General features: G+C 37.8%; 1 protein-coding gene across 2 annotated transcripts in view; it reads left to right on the top strand.

Annotated features, from left to right (window-relative positions):
• LOC134673472 (high affinity copper uptake protein 1-like) overlaps positions 1 to 13,497 on the top strand; it is a 50,041-nt gene extending 36,544 nt beyond the window's left edge. For both annotated transcript variants that reach the window (XM_063531467.1, XM_063531466.1), the window contains exons 2-4: positions 9,437 to 9,583; positions 12,168 to 12,403; positions 13,254 to 13,497. In XM_063531467.1, coding sequence (XP_063387537.1) covers positions 9,452 to 9,583; positions 12,168 to 12,403; positions 13,254 to 13,455 — 570 coding nt within the window. In that variant the 5' untranslated portion in view covers positions 9,437 to 9,451 and the 3' untranslated portion in view covers positions 13,456 to 13,497. The remainder of the gene's footprint in view (positions 1 to 9,436; positions 9,584 to 12,167; positions 12,404 to 13,253) is intronic.
• Positions 13,498 to 16,873: the final 3,376 nt, after the last annotated feature.

Raw genomic sequence — 16,873 nt, 5'->3', positions numbered from 1 at the left:
CATGTGGCGGTAGCGAAACAGCCAAGCCACATATTTTGACTAAGATGTAGAGTTAGTGAAGTTAGGGATTGTAGAGTTTGAAGCTTGGCTCGACAAGAGATCTGACAACTTTTTGACAGTGCGAGTCTTATGGTTTCGTCTTAGCAACAATTTACATGAAAATGTGTTTGGTGGGATAATTTTTTACAGTATAAATATTTATTCGTAACAAATAAGTATTATCTTTTAACATAATTTTGACAGTACATCTGGTGCTACATTACGACACCGGTGCTATAATAAGCACATTAAAACACTCCCTTTGGCCGTGTGTTAAAATTTGTCACTCGTTGCAAAATATCTATTTTTCGCACTTCTATCGTAAATACCTACCTATGTATTAACAAAAAAAGTCACTTGTAAATAGTTACTGCCTTTAAAAAGTATAAGTGCCTCAATGTTATTAGACTTTTTGATTCTATAAACGTCTTTAGGTCAATAAAGCAAGTGATAAATTATTAGAGTTAGACCAAGAAAAGTCTGCAGCAATTTTGACAGCCCACGCAGTGCAAGTGTTATTTATAAGTCATAATTTTATAGAAGTTTCTTCAAATCGACCTTATTAATAAGAGATAAAAAATATTCAAAATTATCTTAAAATATTTTAATCTAATATTTCATCTCATACGTTCAATAAGGCCCGGGACTGGACCTTTTTACCTGCACTGACAGTGGGCCTTCTTAGCAACAAGTACAAATTCAGAATAATTGGGAATAATAGGGAGCAACTGTTATTTTTGAATGCTGGGCCTTGTTACCCGCCGGGCCTCATATGCCTGCACTTCACCTACCTTATTTGTTTTACAAGGGGAAAAGTTGTTGATTAACCGCTCGTGCTAATATTGATACCCAAACAAGCGAAACATTTTTTTTTTATTAAATAGGAGGCAAACGAGCAGACGGATCACCTGGTGGTTAGCGATTACCGCCGCCCATGGACACCCGCAACACCAGAAGGGTTGCAAGCGCGTTGCCGACCTTTAAGATCGGGGTCTTTTAAGGTTTGAAGGGCGTATCGGACAGTTCATTCCACAGTTTGGCTGTGCGAGGCAGGAAGTACATTCACAAATTCAAACATTCTAAAATTGAAGCACGAGCGTAGCGAGTGGTTCGTAAAATTGAACCTTGAGCGTAGTGAAGGTTTCGAGGGACGAAGGTTAAATAAAATTTTCATCACATCAGCTCGTAAAGGCCCTCTTGATTGTTCGAAACGGATAAGAAAAGTGGCATTTAATTTGATGCAAATTTTGAGTGGTTTCCGTAGGTAAATTGGATCAGTTGGTTGGTAATATTGACTTTAAAATGATAAATATTGAATAACGTTAGTTTGAAATTGATTTTATGATAAAGTAAATATTATCGGAGATGATCGCTCTTAAAAAATATATGTCGCTATTCATTTATAACCTAAAAGCGCCAAATTACGCAAAATTATATTGAAATGACACCAGTGTATTGAATTTAGGGATTGCAATCCGGTCCGGCGGATCCGGTAATCCGGCCGGATCCGGCACATTTTTCATGATACCGGATCCGGCAAAATTCACCGGATCCGGTCCCGGATCCGGTAAAGTGAATCAAAGCGCTAAAATATAAAATTACAGCTTAAAACACTGCTAAAATTTAAAAGTTCTCGCCAGTATTCGAATTTTCTCTCTCGCAAACAGCAACACAACAACTTGTTTGTTAGTTGACGCCAGTCTTCTAGCCGACGAAATATGTGTCGTGAGATTTCCGTGCACCGTAAGTACTAGATTGGTTTATATTCAATTTATTGTGTTCTTACATTGTAATTTAATGTACATGTTCTTTCGTTTTATTTTGTACAAACCATTTTAGCCCACTTATAATAAGTGTTACCTGCATTTAAAATATAATAATGAATAAATATTTATAAAATTAAATAGAGAAATATATGTTGACTTTTGACGACCGGTCTGACCTAGCCAGTGGGTAGTGATCCTGCCTGTGGAGCCGCGATCCTGGGTTTTCGAATCCCGGTAAGGACAATTATTTGTGTGATGAGCACAGATATTTATTCCTGAGTCATGGTTGCTTTCTATGTATTTAATTTTAAGTATTTGTATATTATATATCGTTGTCTGAGTACCAACAATACAAGCTTTCTTGAGCTTACCGTGGGGCTTAGTCAATTTGTGTAAAAATGTCCTATAATATTTATTTATTATTATTATTTATATGTTATTTTGTTATTATTATGCTACTAAATGTACTTGTATAAGTATACACGTTTATTGATTTTGTTTGCTAAAACTAAAATGGTTGAATTGAGAGCACCTTTTTGTTGGAAATGTGGGTTGGGCTATAGATATTTTAAGAGAAAAAGAAGATTTTATTTGTGGTTAAGTAATGAAAACGTTGATTTTTGAAACTTAAAACAGCCGTCATCGAATTAAACTGTTGTAAGACATACTAACATTGAATAATTTACGGTTTAGACTCACTTGTTTTTAGTCACTCGCGCGACATGTTTCCGAGAGCCTAGGTCTCCTGTTAAGACACCAGTTTTATTAATCCATTAAAAATATCCTTAACTTCGCATATAACGCTAAAAACATGATAAAATACGTGACTTGATGATTTTTTTATCCGCAATACCAATCCGGCCGGATCCGGCCGGATCCGCCGGATTGAGGCCAAAATCCGGCCGGATCCGGCCGGATTCAAAACCAGTCCGGATTGCAATCCCTAATTGAATTTGAAGAATACTTTAACAAGGGTAGTTATCTGTATGACAATGCACCTAAAATAATTTTCAAATGTATCTATTATTTCTATACTTAACACGATAACGAATTCTACGTAAACGAAACCGCGGGCAATCCCTAGTACATATAGAAATAAATAAGGGAAGGTAAGTTTCCATTAGTGTACTGTGTAAAATAACTATTTACCATTGATAATAATTTTATAAACACTTTGCGTATTTTTAAGGTCACCGCGCTAACCGCTAGCCCGCGACCGTCGATCGCTGCCTCCTGCCCCGGCGCACAGCGCGGCGCGCGAAAACGCCGCGCGTTTGAAATGTAACTTAATATAAGCTCGGAATGCATACTTACGTATCAGTATTTAGTGTCGCCGTGATTTTATATTTCTAATCTTTTGTGTGAGAAGTAAGATCTTTATTATGACCGTGTAATATTAACTCTACAAACTTTAATTCAATATTGGCTATACTGCTTAACCAGAAATCAATATCTAGACAAGCACATTGTCTACATTTCTAACTTTTTACATGTATACTAAGTTGATAGGTAATATCGTAATTTTGCAATATCAGCTACTCTAATTCTGTATTTACATAATAATTCGTGTTTTTACGTTCACCAGAAAGCAGCTGTTCCAGATTTCTAAAAACCGAATATTGTGAATAAATTAAAGTGTTATTGAATATGTTAAAGTTTTTTGTAACTTTAATTTTATATTTACATAGTTATTTAGCAAAAATTGAAATATTTAAATATGGCCGAACGCTCCACCTAAAATTTTCTAACTTTTTACATGAATGTTATTTAACATGCTTACAATAACATATCAAAAAAGAAAAAACTTTAATGTTATCAAAACATGTAACATGTTGGCTCGTAGATATGCTCGCTGTTCGAAACAAGTCAAAATTACCCTTTTTAAGGCGTACTGTCAAGTATTTTACACGAGCAGTCTATGGGTCAACTATACTCAAAAGGCATACAACGCCCTCCGAATCCAATACAACGACGCCTTCAGGATGCTGTTGGGACTGCCCCGTTACTGCAGCGCTTCAGGGATGTTCGCCACGGAACGAACTGATGACTTCTATGCCATCCGGCGTAAACGAATAGCGTCTCTGTTGTGTCGGGTGCGGGGCAGTCACAACAGTATACTTAAGGTCATAGCAGAGAGGGTGGATTGTACCTTCCTGAAATTTTGGGTTGACCTAATAATAAGTAAATAGTTATTTAATGTAGTAGTAGTAAGTAAATAACGTAGTCATAAGCCAAACTAACAATTGTATGGATAAAATTTATCTGAAATAAAGAATTAATAATAAAAAAAAAACCCATTTTTGTTCCACCGCTGGTCTATAAAGAAAAACAAAATTGGGAGTATTTCCTTAGTAATTCCATGGTGCCAAGATTTTTATAAGCGGTTATTTAATTTTTCCGAAATAATTAAAATAGGAAGTGGAGATTCAATATACCGAGTGCGGCCTGTAATATGAGCAAAAAATGAAACTGTAGGCTGTACTCCTCGTACTTACCAACATTTGTTCAGCGACTTTTAAAAATAACTGTGGTTTGATTTTTAATACACTTAAAAGTTTATTCTAAGACGCAATGTATTGCGAATTTTGTTATGTTTCAATGCGTGACAAGCAACGTCAATCACAATGATATAGCGTGCCGATGGCGTCCATTGAAGATAATATTTATTTTGTATGAAAAATAGAGAGTTTAAATAATTCATAATTTTTAAAAGTTGCTGAACAAAAGTGTCGCCGTTTGAGGAGTACAATCTATGTTTTAATTATTTGCTCATGTTACAGGCCACACCCGGTATATAGAACAAAGTGCGAGTGTCTGCACCATGAGTTGATTATTTCTAAACGATCTTCGATTTGCTTGCTCTCCGTACTATATCAATACGTTCATGAAGCAAATCGTGTTTACTCTGCGGTTATTACTATGTAAAAACCCCTTGGTTATGAGGCGGAAAACCGCATCCATAATGATGGGCACGATGATTGCACCGCTATCTCGAGCTACACGATGTTGCCCTGCGATACACGGCAAACATATAGGTACTTAGCTGATGTAAGGTTTACTCGGATAATTCCGAATTTCGAAAACTGTCGGATAATTCCGAAATGAGACTTTTATTATGATGGAATTAAGGGTGATTTTCATCTGGATTTCGGAATTATCCGACATTCGGTATTACCCGAATACGCCCTAGTAATGTCAGGGCCGGAGGCGTTAAATAAGCAACAGGAAAAGTATGAAATATCGAGGATATATGGGAAATACCCAATCAATTTAAAAGCAATCAGATGTGACTTTTTAAGAGACATTACATTCTCGTATGTTGCGTTACGTGCTGGCGTCAATATGACTTTTTAAATACATATTCATTCATTTAAACAAACATTTAAAACCTACTGTACCTAAATAATAACAAAACTGAGGAAATTATTAGTATTCAATGGCTAAAAGCAATCATTTCGTAAGAAAAACATTAATATTGTCGCTGAATTGCGTCAAGATATAGTTTCACATAAATCTGAGCTTCCTACTCTCACTTCCTGATTGAGGCTAGCTCCATAAATTGTGCTGAATTATATGCAGCCTCGGAAATGCAATGAGGAAAACCGGGATATTGCAGGGTAATTCAAAATAAAATGCAACACAAATCGAAAATAAATTTTGCAAGACTTCAATAGGTTCCCTTAACCTTAACTACATTAACTTAGAGATCAGTATTAAGCTGGTATGTCTCTGTGTTAAAAGTGCGCGCAGTTCTATCGGTCGGGTGGTTATAGTTTTTATTCGATCTGTACAGTCGGCTCTCGCGAGTATTGCGCAAGCGCGAGGTCGCGATTCGGCGCACAGCGGCCGCTCACCGGCGCTCGCGCCGCCGCGCCGTGGGCTTAGAGATTAAGACTAACATTATTATAAACAAAGAGCTTTACGGAACTGTGGGCAAAGTTACGAAATTGATGGTACGGTAATACCAGCATAACAATATTAATAATTATTGTGGGATGTTGACTCGACGATCATTGTTCCGATAGTCGTATCAGCAAATGGTCTCATAGCGAAGAGTCTCGACCAACACCTAGAGAGACTCTCGCTGGGTGGTTGGATCAAGGGTCAGATACAGAAGGCGGTAATTTTGGACACGGCGCGTATAGTACGTCGGTTCCTCACTCTGCGGCCCTGACCACCGGCAGCTTGGGCCCTGCCCCGCTGCCGGCGGCACCCTAGGTTAGGTTTTTTATAATGTGTTTATATGTATTTTTTATTGTTTTGTAAGTGTTTTTATATTTTACTTTTATATTCATATTATAAAAACCCTAGCCTAAGAAGAATGATGTGATGATGAATAAAGTTAATAATTAATATGTGACGTCCCACGGTCAAAGGTACCTTATGGCGGGTATGGAGTTATGCATACCCCAGTAATCTACAATAAATAAGCTATCGATAACACAAAAGATCAACCTCCTAAGTTGCGTAGTTACAGAGATATGATTTTTTGAAAATAATGTTGTGAAATGAGCAACTTTACGATAGAGAAGTTTTAAGTTTAGCCGCCTAAAAAACTATGTTCCTAAAGTAAGTTACATAGTTGACTACAAATAATAATACCTTATATATCTGAGATTAAAAAAATGTTGCGACTTGTTCTGTAATGCAAATAGAAACCTTTGATATCGACTGATTTATGTGTATACTAACCAGTCTCTTGAAAATAAAGTTTTATTTCATTTTCGCGATTGATTGCAATGAGCTCTCAAGATTTAAATTTTATCTATTAGAAAACGACACTGAGAGACAGTTTAAGCAAAAAACAATACCGATTTAGAGGTGAAAATGTATTTTCTGACTTTTTCATATAAAATCAGAAAATTGAATATTTTTACTTTTAATGTAACACACAATCAATTTTTCTGAGCACATATGAAAGAAATTCTGTCATTCAAATGAAATAAATCCTAAAACCCCAACTAAATACCATATTTAACCCCTTATGCCACTTTAAACTTACATAACAATTACAGTATTTGCTCCATACATTTACGAAAAGGTACCTTATGGAAATAAATCTAATAATACATCACTACAAAACATCAATCACATTGAAGCTTTTATCTTTTATGAATAGAAAATATTAATTTACATTAAACTGCCACAAATTTAATTGGTTCTTCGTCATAATAATCTTAAAAAAGACCAATAATTTGTATGTAATGAAAAGGTACCTTGTGGTTAAGTTACATGATGAGGCATGATGATGATGGAACAGTTAGGATAAACTAATAATATTTTGGGGTAAAGTTGTTATAATTCGTCTATTTCTTATCAATAATATATTTTGATTGCCATTGAAGACAAGCGGCATTGAGGTTCAATGACCTTACATATTCCATAAGGTAATGCGTCGGGTATTGGCATTTTTCAGCAAACCAATGGCTGATTTATTACATGCGACCAAACCAAATGAAGATTATTCTAGTTAAGAAAGACTTGACGAGAGTAACTTTAGTATAATAGCAGGCTACTTAGATTTATAATGTCGGTCGATGTACGGTTATAATATTTGCTAGGCGCCCCAACCAGAACTGAAATTATCAAATTAGTTTTGTAGAATGCTAATACAGTTCTCTACCAAACTTCTTTTCCCGTATTGACTAGTTTTTTTGGAAATTTTCAACCTTTTTTCCATAAGGTACCTTTTTACTAAACTCTGAGACGACGTTACTAGGCTTATAACTAACTTATAACAAAAATAAAAACAGGTAAACAAACGTTACGCATTAAGGTTTGAGATCACACAATAAAAAAAATTGAGCATTTTTTTCACCTCTTTACAAAACATTTCATAACTCCGAAACTAGAAACCCTCATAAGGTACCTTTTCCCGTGGAACGTCACATATTTGCATCAGAATGCAGATTAATAGCGCACTAAAAGCAAACACTCTTAACTGACCATCGGTCTAATCCAAAATCTAATCCGGCCGGAGTTTCTATCGTCCCGATTCATGCGTATGCAATAAAGTTTTTGAAAAGGTTAATATAAGCCTCAACAATGCAACCTGTAACACCCTGGAATCGCAGGCGTCCATGGACTGCGGTGATCGCTTACCATCAAGCCGTATGCTTGTTTATAAAAAGCTTTATTGACGTTAGTTTATAATTTCTTTCAAAAGGTCCCAAGTCTTTTGGGTCCGCAACAGACCTAACGAGTAGTTTGTATGTAGTAATGACCCAAGATGAGTTTTAGTAACAACAACAACAGACCTAAGGTTTTGCAAACATTAGCAGCCACTAACCTAGTTCAACAAGGTGCTAGTTAGCTGAACTCGACAAGTGTTGTTACTACTTTGTTATCGCTTGTTATCAGTCACTGCGCCTGCGCGACTTGTGCAATGATGACTTTCACTATGCAGCTGCGCGAGGGAGCTTAGCGTACCTACACCGAGCCAATGTGTGGCTAAAACAGTTTCGGTGCTGTTGACCGATATATGCTAACCTTACAGGATCAAATAAATAAAAGGTTACGAAAAAAAAAAATTTCTCATATTCATGTTATACGAATATTTAAACAAAATCCCACTTGTTGGCCTAGCCTACTCGTACCAGGCCTGCCTCTAGTTGGGCGTGTTGTTACTTAAGTACCTATATCTACATGATCTAATACTTTCAAACAGCAGTTATAAAAGGTCCCTTGTTACTCTTTGGTTATCGTTCCATTACCTTTAATTGATCATAATGTTCTTAGTAACATTGATGATAATAAGCTTTAAAGTGAGCTCAGGTAACTAGGTTATGTTTGTTATTCTGTATGATTCTACTGCCTATTCATATTTCATAAGAAGCAAGTTCATATTGCCACCGTTAGAGAGGGTCCCAGCTGGAGCGTTGCGTTGCGTCGCGTCGTCGCGTCGCAGAGCATTTAATTGGGCATATCATAAAAAATAATAGTCAACTCTGCTACGTAACGCAACGCACCAGTGGAGCCGGACCCTTACTATACGCAGCTGTTAAGTCATAGGCTGCCGAAATGCGCACGCAGTGGCGGTGCGGTGTGATGAACCTGACCCACTTCGCTAATGGCCGCGTAATTCACACGCACGCTGCGCGCGCGCTGGTGGACTTCCATGTCACTGATGTGACGCTCCTTAACAATATTGTATACTCGATTAACCCTTTTTATATTTATAATTTATATACTGAAATGTTATTTGTTATATATTACTTGTTATTTTATAGACGCGGACGTGCTGACTATTGTTTACTCTTGAACTTGATGTAAATTCCTTTTCCTCGCTGCCACCTGTTGCGTGAACAAGTGTCGAATGGTCGTGAAATAAATAAATAAATTACGGCGCCGCACTTACTCACGGCCCAATTCGAACTTTAAGATACGTCAATTAATAGATATAGAAACGATATGGATTAGATAGGGACGTCAGTGTCAATAAGACGTTACTTCAAACAAAAATGTAAATTTTTCATCTTTCCATACCTACATTCTTTCATCGTTCTTATTAGCAATGGGCCGTTAATAAAAAAAATAAAGCTGCAACAAGCGATGCTAGTGAAGCTGCTTGAAACTCCCACCCATCTTCGAAACCCAATCCTGAACTAACCAACATTTATCTTTGATTCCAGCTGTAGCAGAGTAAAATGGCGCACGACCACAGCGCGCACGCACATATGCCCGGCATGGACATGGCCAGCACGGGCAGCGTGGCCACACCCACACACGACCACCACGACATGGACGACGGCTGCTCCGGACACATGCACGCCATGGTGGTGAGCACCCCTTGTATACCTATTAACTACTGTACAAGTTCATCTGATAAGCTGATGGAACAACGGAGCGAGCAAGTGGTATAGAAACTGCGAAGAAGAACAAGGATTGTCGGTATACCTCTGGCCCAGCGCTCAGAGCCTCAGGTTCATAACTCTCGACCTCGTAAAAACTGGCCAAGTGCATACCATTACGCAAAAAACGCCAAAAAATCACGTTTACTGTATGGAAGCCCCATTTGAATATTTACTATATTCTGTTTTTAGTATTCGTTGTTATAGGGGCAATAGAAATACATCATCAGTGAAAATATAAACTGCCTAGGTATAACGGTTCATGAGGCGACAAACAAACAGGCGGACAGCGGAGTCTTAGTAATAGGGTCCCGTTTTTACCCTTTGGGTACGGAACCCTAAAAGCCAGCACAGACAAAAAGCAACAACAAACAGCACAAATAAAAAAAAAAGTGAACTGAAAATCTGGTCAAGGTTGCGTGTAGAGAAGTAACTGCTCATGATAATAATGGTGAAGCGAAAGTAAACTGATAACTCTCTGAAATGTTATTGCAGTTAATAATTAAACAAAAATTCTAGCTTGGTACGGATATGTAGTTAGGTACCTACTAATTATTTTAGGTCATGCTTTACTTGTACCTACACTCCTTTCGGAAAGTCGTGACAATGTCAGCGCCTGCGGTCGAGTGGAGATAGCAACGAACACATCGATTTGACCACTTCCTATCTCTGTGGTTCACATTGATAGTTACAATGAACATTCAGTACAAGTTTCAGTTTGTTAGGTACAAGGTACAACTTCAATACACTCAGTCACTCATATCATATAGCCTTATGCCGGTAGAGCTACAAACAAGTGAGACCATAGCATAGCAACAGTTCAACTTATTATCATAGAGTTGCGGCAACACCAACATTGAAATTAAACATAATGAAAATAGTAAAAGGAAATCCTTATTCCCAGGGGGAACCCTTAAAAAGGGCAAACTTTTAAGAAGAAGAGCCAACCAACTGCAGTAGAAATCACTAGTTTTAGGAAACTCAAAGAGCCGCAAGTGTTTTTTTCAGTATTATAAGAACTCTCAAGGATTAATTTTACTTAAAAAGCCGCAGTTGTACCTCCAAAGACCCGCATGCGACTCGCACAGACAAAAGCTATAACTACATCCTAAGAATCCTAAGATTTAGTTATCTTTAGCATTAGCTACTTTCGCAGCATTTCTTAAATTCCTATTGTCTACATACATGGAAATGGAAATAAAATAAAAAGAAGACTGTTTTAGTTTGTTATGACAACTACATGGTGCAAGGCTTTGACAAAGAAAGAAAAGCACCCAATATGCACATCTAATTCCGAGTGTGTTAGTGGTACACATACCACAGTGCCCGCGTTTCCTGCGCAGACGCATTGTTTTGGCACCGCTACAGGATGCGGTAAATAATACAGTGAGAGCGTGAGAACGCCAAGAATTTAGGGAAAACGCGCTCAGAATACTAATTTACAACTTTTTCCGGCATTATTTAGCATTTCTGTATTTTACCTACAATGTTATACAAAAACACTTGCTGATATGATTTAATTTGCCATCTATCGGCCGATAGACAAACCATTTATTTGGGTCTCTATTGTTTCCCAAATAATTTTAAGTCATAATGTATTGTTTGTCCGAATTTTCGTTAGTCATAATTGGTTTTTCTCAGAAACGCGTAACTTTTCAGGATTGCCATAAAACAAACCTAACCTAACCTAACCTAACCTATCTATAGAATAACCTTAGGAAAATCCTGAAAAGTTAACGGTTTCAGTTTTATGACTAACGATAATATGACAAACAATACATTATGACTTAAAACTTTATGGGAAACAAAGGGACCCCCATTTATTTACATTCCTGAATAGCGCTAACCTAATTAAACCACGCCAGATTTCGACACAAATATTAATAAAGGCGCCATCTTTTAGTCAATAAACTAACTAAACAGGTTTTCTATTCACCAATAGATGGCAACACAACACTTATATAAGCGCCATCTAGTAGATTTCACTTAAACTATTTAGATTTCCATTACGCTCTTAATTCAGCTTTGTACTGCTAGGTGGCGCTAATATTTATATATTTCATTCAACTACTCACCGCTAGATGTCAGTTTAATTATTATTTTAATACCGTAATGTCACGTTTTTCGACTCTAGACAGCGACAAAAAAACCTTCTCGTTTACATCAAATTTAAACATTGCATACATAATGACTTATTCTGTACTAACTCAGTTTATAAAACAATATAGACATTACAGTCAGTGGCGGATTTGCTCTAAGGCACAGTAGGCCCGGGCCTAGGCCGGCAAGATATTTAGGGGCGGGAAACAAGATATTTTGTGACAAAAAATTCGCTGATGGTAACAAGAAATAACTCAAAATGTAGTCAATATTATGGGTGCCTTGACAGGGGCCGCTAGTACAGAGCTTGGGGCATAGGGCGGCAAAGACTGCAAATCCGCCGCCACTGAGTACAGTACGTTCTCTTTCGATTTCAATTATTTAATATGAAGTTTATTGAATTATTCTCCAGTTCCACACGGGCGTCTGCCAAGAGATCCTGTTCAGCGGCTGGATGAGCACCACAGCGCTGGAGCTGTTCGGCTCCGCGGTGGCCATCTTCCTGGCGGGCGTGCTGTACGAGGGGCTCAAGTACTACCGCGAGGCGCTGCACGCGCGCGCCACCTCCGTGCGCGGCGACTCGCAGGTCAACATCACCAAGAACGAGTGCGGCGCCAATGGGAACTGCGGGGGCACTGCTGTCGTCAAGTGAGTTATTGCAGCTTCTATCTATCTATTCATCCTGTATATCTACTTACTGCTGAGTAAAGGCCTCTCCTTTATTAGGCCACTCTCCTCGGTCAAGTCCTATCCCATCCCAGCCGTTCGGCAGATATCATCTGACCGTCTCGTTTTGTTCACCTTAGCCACCATTCAGTAACATCAGTCATCTCGCCAAGTGTCCTGTCCACCTCCACTTTAACTGATACTTTGACGACGACCTACGTCTCGGATTTTGACAGAAACCAGCAGCTTATTAAAACCCAAGAAGTACCATAACCCCTAGTTTGTAGGTACCTACAGAAATAAAATAACGCGTCTATTACCAATTAACTTTAATCTTTATTACACCTACTCGACTACCTAGGTCAGAGCTCAGAGGGTTTTCACAAATAACCAATAATTTTCCTTATGATGACATGACGAGTTGACGAGTTGTGGTGAACAAACAATAAAACAATCAAGTTTCAGTCATCCATTCAGCTTTAGGTCGTGTTCGTCATAAGAAACGATGAATATTGTACCAATGTTAAGTATATGTAGTATATATGTATGTATGTACCTATATACTTTATTGTACATAAAAATAAACACACGAGAAATAGTTACAGAGTGAATTAAATACAACAAAGGCGAACTTATCCCTGTATGGGATCTCTTCCAGTTAACCTAGTTAGTGTAGTTTTATGTAGTCATCATCATGTCTTCATGTTCTCAAGGAGCATATCTATATATAGATACTTATAGAATTTTCCAGGTCATGTCTGTTTCTATCTGTTTAAAAAGGTCGAAAATATTCGCAGGCATCTTTTATATTTATCCCTATTTAATTTCCCAGATACTCCATGCTATCAACGGGCCACTTCATCCAAACGCTCCTCCACATCGTGCAGTCGACGGCCTCGTACGTGCTGATGCTGGTGTTCATGACGTACAACGTGTGGCTGTGCGTGGCGCTGGTCGCCGGCCTGGCCGTCGGCTACTTCTGCTTCGGCTGGCGGAAGAACACAGTCGTCGACGTCACGGAGCACTGTCAATAGACTATATACCTACTTCATCTAAGCTAACTCTGCACCGATAAAGTGTGAAACTGCCGCAACGTCATATTTTCGTATAAAATTTGACGTTTAAGATAAACATTCTACACTGTGTTATTGCAAAGAGTTAGCTTGGTATGGCTTGGTCCAGAACTCGCGGCTAAATTAGGGCTGATTTAGACGATGCGTGAACTCGCATGCGAGTCTCATACCATTCCGGATTTTGATCGGTCTGTTGAATTGGACGTAACCAACAGTCCGCAATGTAACTAAAACCGCATGCGAGTTCGCGCTCCGTCTAAATCAGCCATTTAGTTGTTTTTCTCATTTATAGCATCATTGAAGCAGATTAAGTGAGAAAATCCATCATGATCTAAGTTAGTGGAGCGATGAATTGTATATTTATATTGTAAAATAAGTAAAGCCTTATAAGGAGAGCAGCTGGTACTGGACACTGTCTGAAGATCGGAACAGACAGTGCCTGTGATAATATTACGAGCAACAGATGCAATATTGACAATTCTTGGTGACTTGTTCCTGTGATACTCAAGTTTGGTCAAAATTAAAATGGTTATCTGACAAGAATTTGCCAACTCTCATTAGAATAAATTCTAATCTGACTGTCAAATGCTGCAGATGCTCAATTATTGTGTCTTATTCAAATATAATGATAGGTATATGTAAGTATACTATTAGCTATTAGGGTATCAATATTACGCCATTTTTTTAAATACCGACATATCGATATCATGCTCAAAATAAATGTGCATCTTGTTAAATTGTTACTCAGCAATAACTAGAATTACATATATATCTGGCACTTGACATTATATTTCGTAGAGAGTCACAGCTCACACAAGTTGGCTCAATATAGATAAGTACTGCTTTGTACGAATTGTTATCTTGCCTTTTTCTATGTTACGTATCTATGTTAAACACGTCGTAACTACTAGGCAGTTTTTTAAATCTCAATTTTAAAGCTTTCTAAAATTTTTCTACTAGTGTTTATTGTATCATCCAAATACAAAAGGACCTCTACATATACCTACTATAAGATATATTTTTATAAGTTATATTATAAAATATAACCTTTTTAATTAGGGTTTGTTCTGTCTGTCTTCCACTAATAGTTCCTACGTTTAAGTTTGTAATTTTGTATCATGTGTAGAGCCATAAGTAAGTAAGCGCAATAAACACATATATATATACATATATACATATGTATTATTTTAAGACAATATTTATTGTCTTCAGACAAAATATGAAATTCAGGATAGATATGAGCTTACGTACGTAACTAGGTTTGCTTATTTAGAGAAGAGAAGAAAAATCAGGCCAACGACGTATGCCGGTCAAATTATTAATTGTCCATAGTACAGGCGGAATCCACTTAAAATATATTTGTAAATTTGTGATATCATAAGCCCCCTCTAGACTATGCGCGTGAATCGCGGGCGAAGCCGCGAACGCGAGTGTGGAGTCGATTTCGCTGTCTGCGAAAATCGACGCCACACTTACGTTCGCGGCTTCGCGCCGCGATTCGCGCACGAGTGTGGAGGAGGCTATAAGTAACATAAGTAATTAATGATCATCATATTGTTGCGTTAGATTTAAGGGAAAAAAATCGGACACATACATATTTTGTAAATACTTTTAATGAACGGTATCTCATACATTCCTACAATTTTAATACAATGTTTGATGAAAAACTGGTTCTGTATTTTATTTTCTTATCTACTGCCGAAACCATTTAGCTCGTTGCTCAATAATCGAATTAAACCACCTAAGGTCGCAGATTTGAACCTCGGCTCGTATCAATAAATTTCTTAGATCGTATGTAAAATATACCACTCATTTATCTTGGGATCATAATCGTTTATTACAACCTAAGTAGGTTACCTAATCGAACCCCAGGTTACATTAGAATGCAATACGATAGGTATAAGAAGATGGGACACTGTTAAGTAACGCCTGATTATTTTATATCAGCAATTGACCGCACTGTAGTTCAGTTCAGCCAGTTAATGCCGGCTACATACGTAACGATAAATCGTAGCGATAAAACTGTGCAGTCTGAACTGCGCAGTTTTATCTGCCGTGTGTATGACAAATCGTTACGATAATCGACAACGATTTGTCATACACACGGCAGATAAAACTGCGCCGTTCGGACTGCACAGTTTTATCGCTACGATTTATCGTTACGTGTGTAGCCGGGGTAAGGCCACCCCAAAAATTATCACGCGCTTCGCTATTACTATAAAAAAGTTGATTTTTAAATTGACTTAATTGAAAAAAATGGCCCCAAACAAAAATACTACCGACAAACATTGGTATTCTTGCGTCTGCACCTGCATTATTTTTATCGGTAATATCGGTCATAATCGGCGGTCGAAATCCTGAATCCATGGCCTGATTTAATCGGACAATTTAATCAGATTGGCGAAAAATCACGAAAAATTGTTCCGTCTGGACTGGACTTTAATTTCGATTGTCGATCTCAGACACCGTAGTTAGATGCAGAAAACGACCAACTCAATTTTTTTTATCAATGTATTAAGCCACCTCCAGACTATGCGCGTGAATCGCGGGCGAAGCCGCGAACGCGAGTGTGGAGTCGATTTTCGCAGACAGCGAAATCGACTCCACACTCGCGATTCACGCGCATAGTCTGGAGGGGGCTTAAAGCGACGAAAGCTAAAATTCGCGACTGTTCGCCTCGTTCGCCTCGTTCGCCTGTTCGCCATGTCCGCGGTAGGCACTCAGAAAAACGCCTCATGCGTTCAGAAATACTACTGATATGCTTCCAATCTAGAATGTGATTTATACTGGGTCAAGCAAATCTTGTCAGTAGCAAACGGCGGCAAATTTGAAAAATCGCGGGTTAGCAACACTGTGTTCTAATAATTCGAAAATCGCGTGTCATCTGTGTTTTATCTGTGGAATGTGGATCGCGAATGACAGCCATCATCATCATCTTGTTTGTTTACAAATGGTTTACAATGTTTACATTCTGAATCGATTCTATTTCAAGAGATATTTCTGCTGTGTCACCATTAAATACCAATATATTAAATAAGACTGTGCTTAATTAAAGCTAAGGTGCCTACAATGCCTACAGTGCCAACTGAGAAATCTAATAAAATATGAAAATCCAGTATGACATCTACCTGCTGAAGCAATGATTTTATTCATACATTCTTGTTTAACGGCATAGTCCACTTACAATTTTATTTTGAGATCTTCAAATTAGTTAATCATTTTTATCAACATCACACACCGCTTTTAAATCGTCCGTCCATACGTATTAATAACAATTTCAAACATTTTCAATAGAGAATCCGCGAGTGACAATTTGAATTGACGTACGTGACAAGGCGCGCTCAGCGGAAAAAAAAGTTTTGTTTCGATGTACATTGTA

This window comes from Cydia fagiglandana, chromosome 18, assembly GCF_963556715.1.
Source record: "Cydia fagiglandana chromosome 18, ilCydFagi1.1, whole genome shotgun sequence".
NCBI lineage: Eukaryota > Metazoa > Arthropoda > Insecta > Lepidoptera > Tortricidae > Cydia > Cydia fagiglandana.
This window is presented reverse-complemented; position numbering and strand designations above follow the sequence as displayed.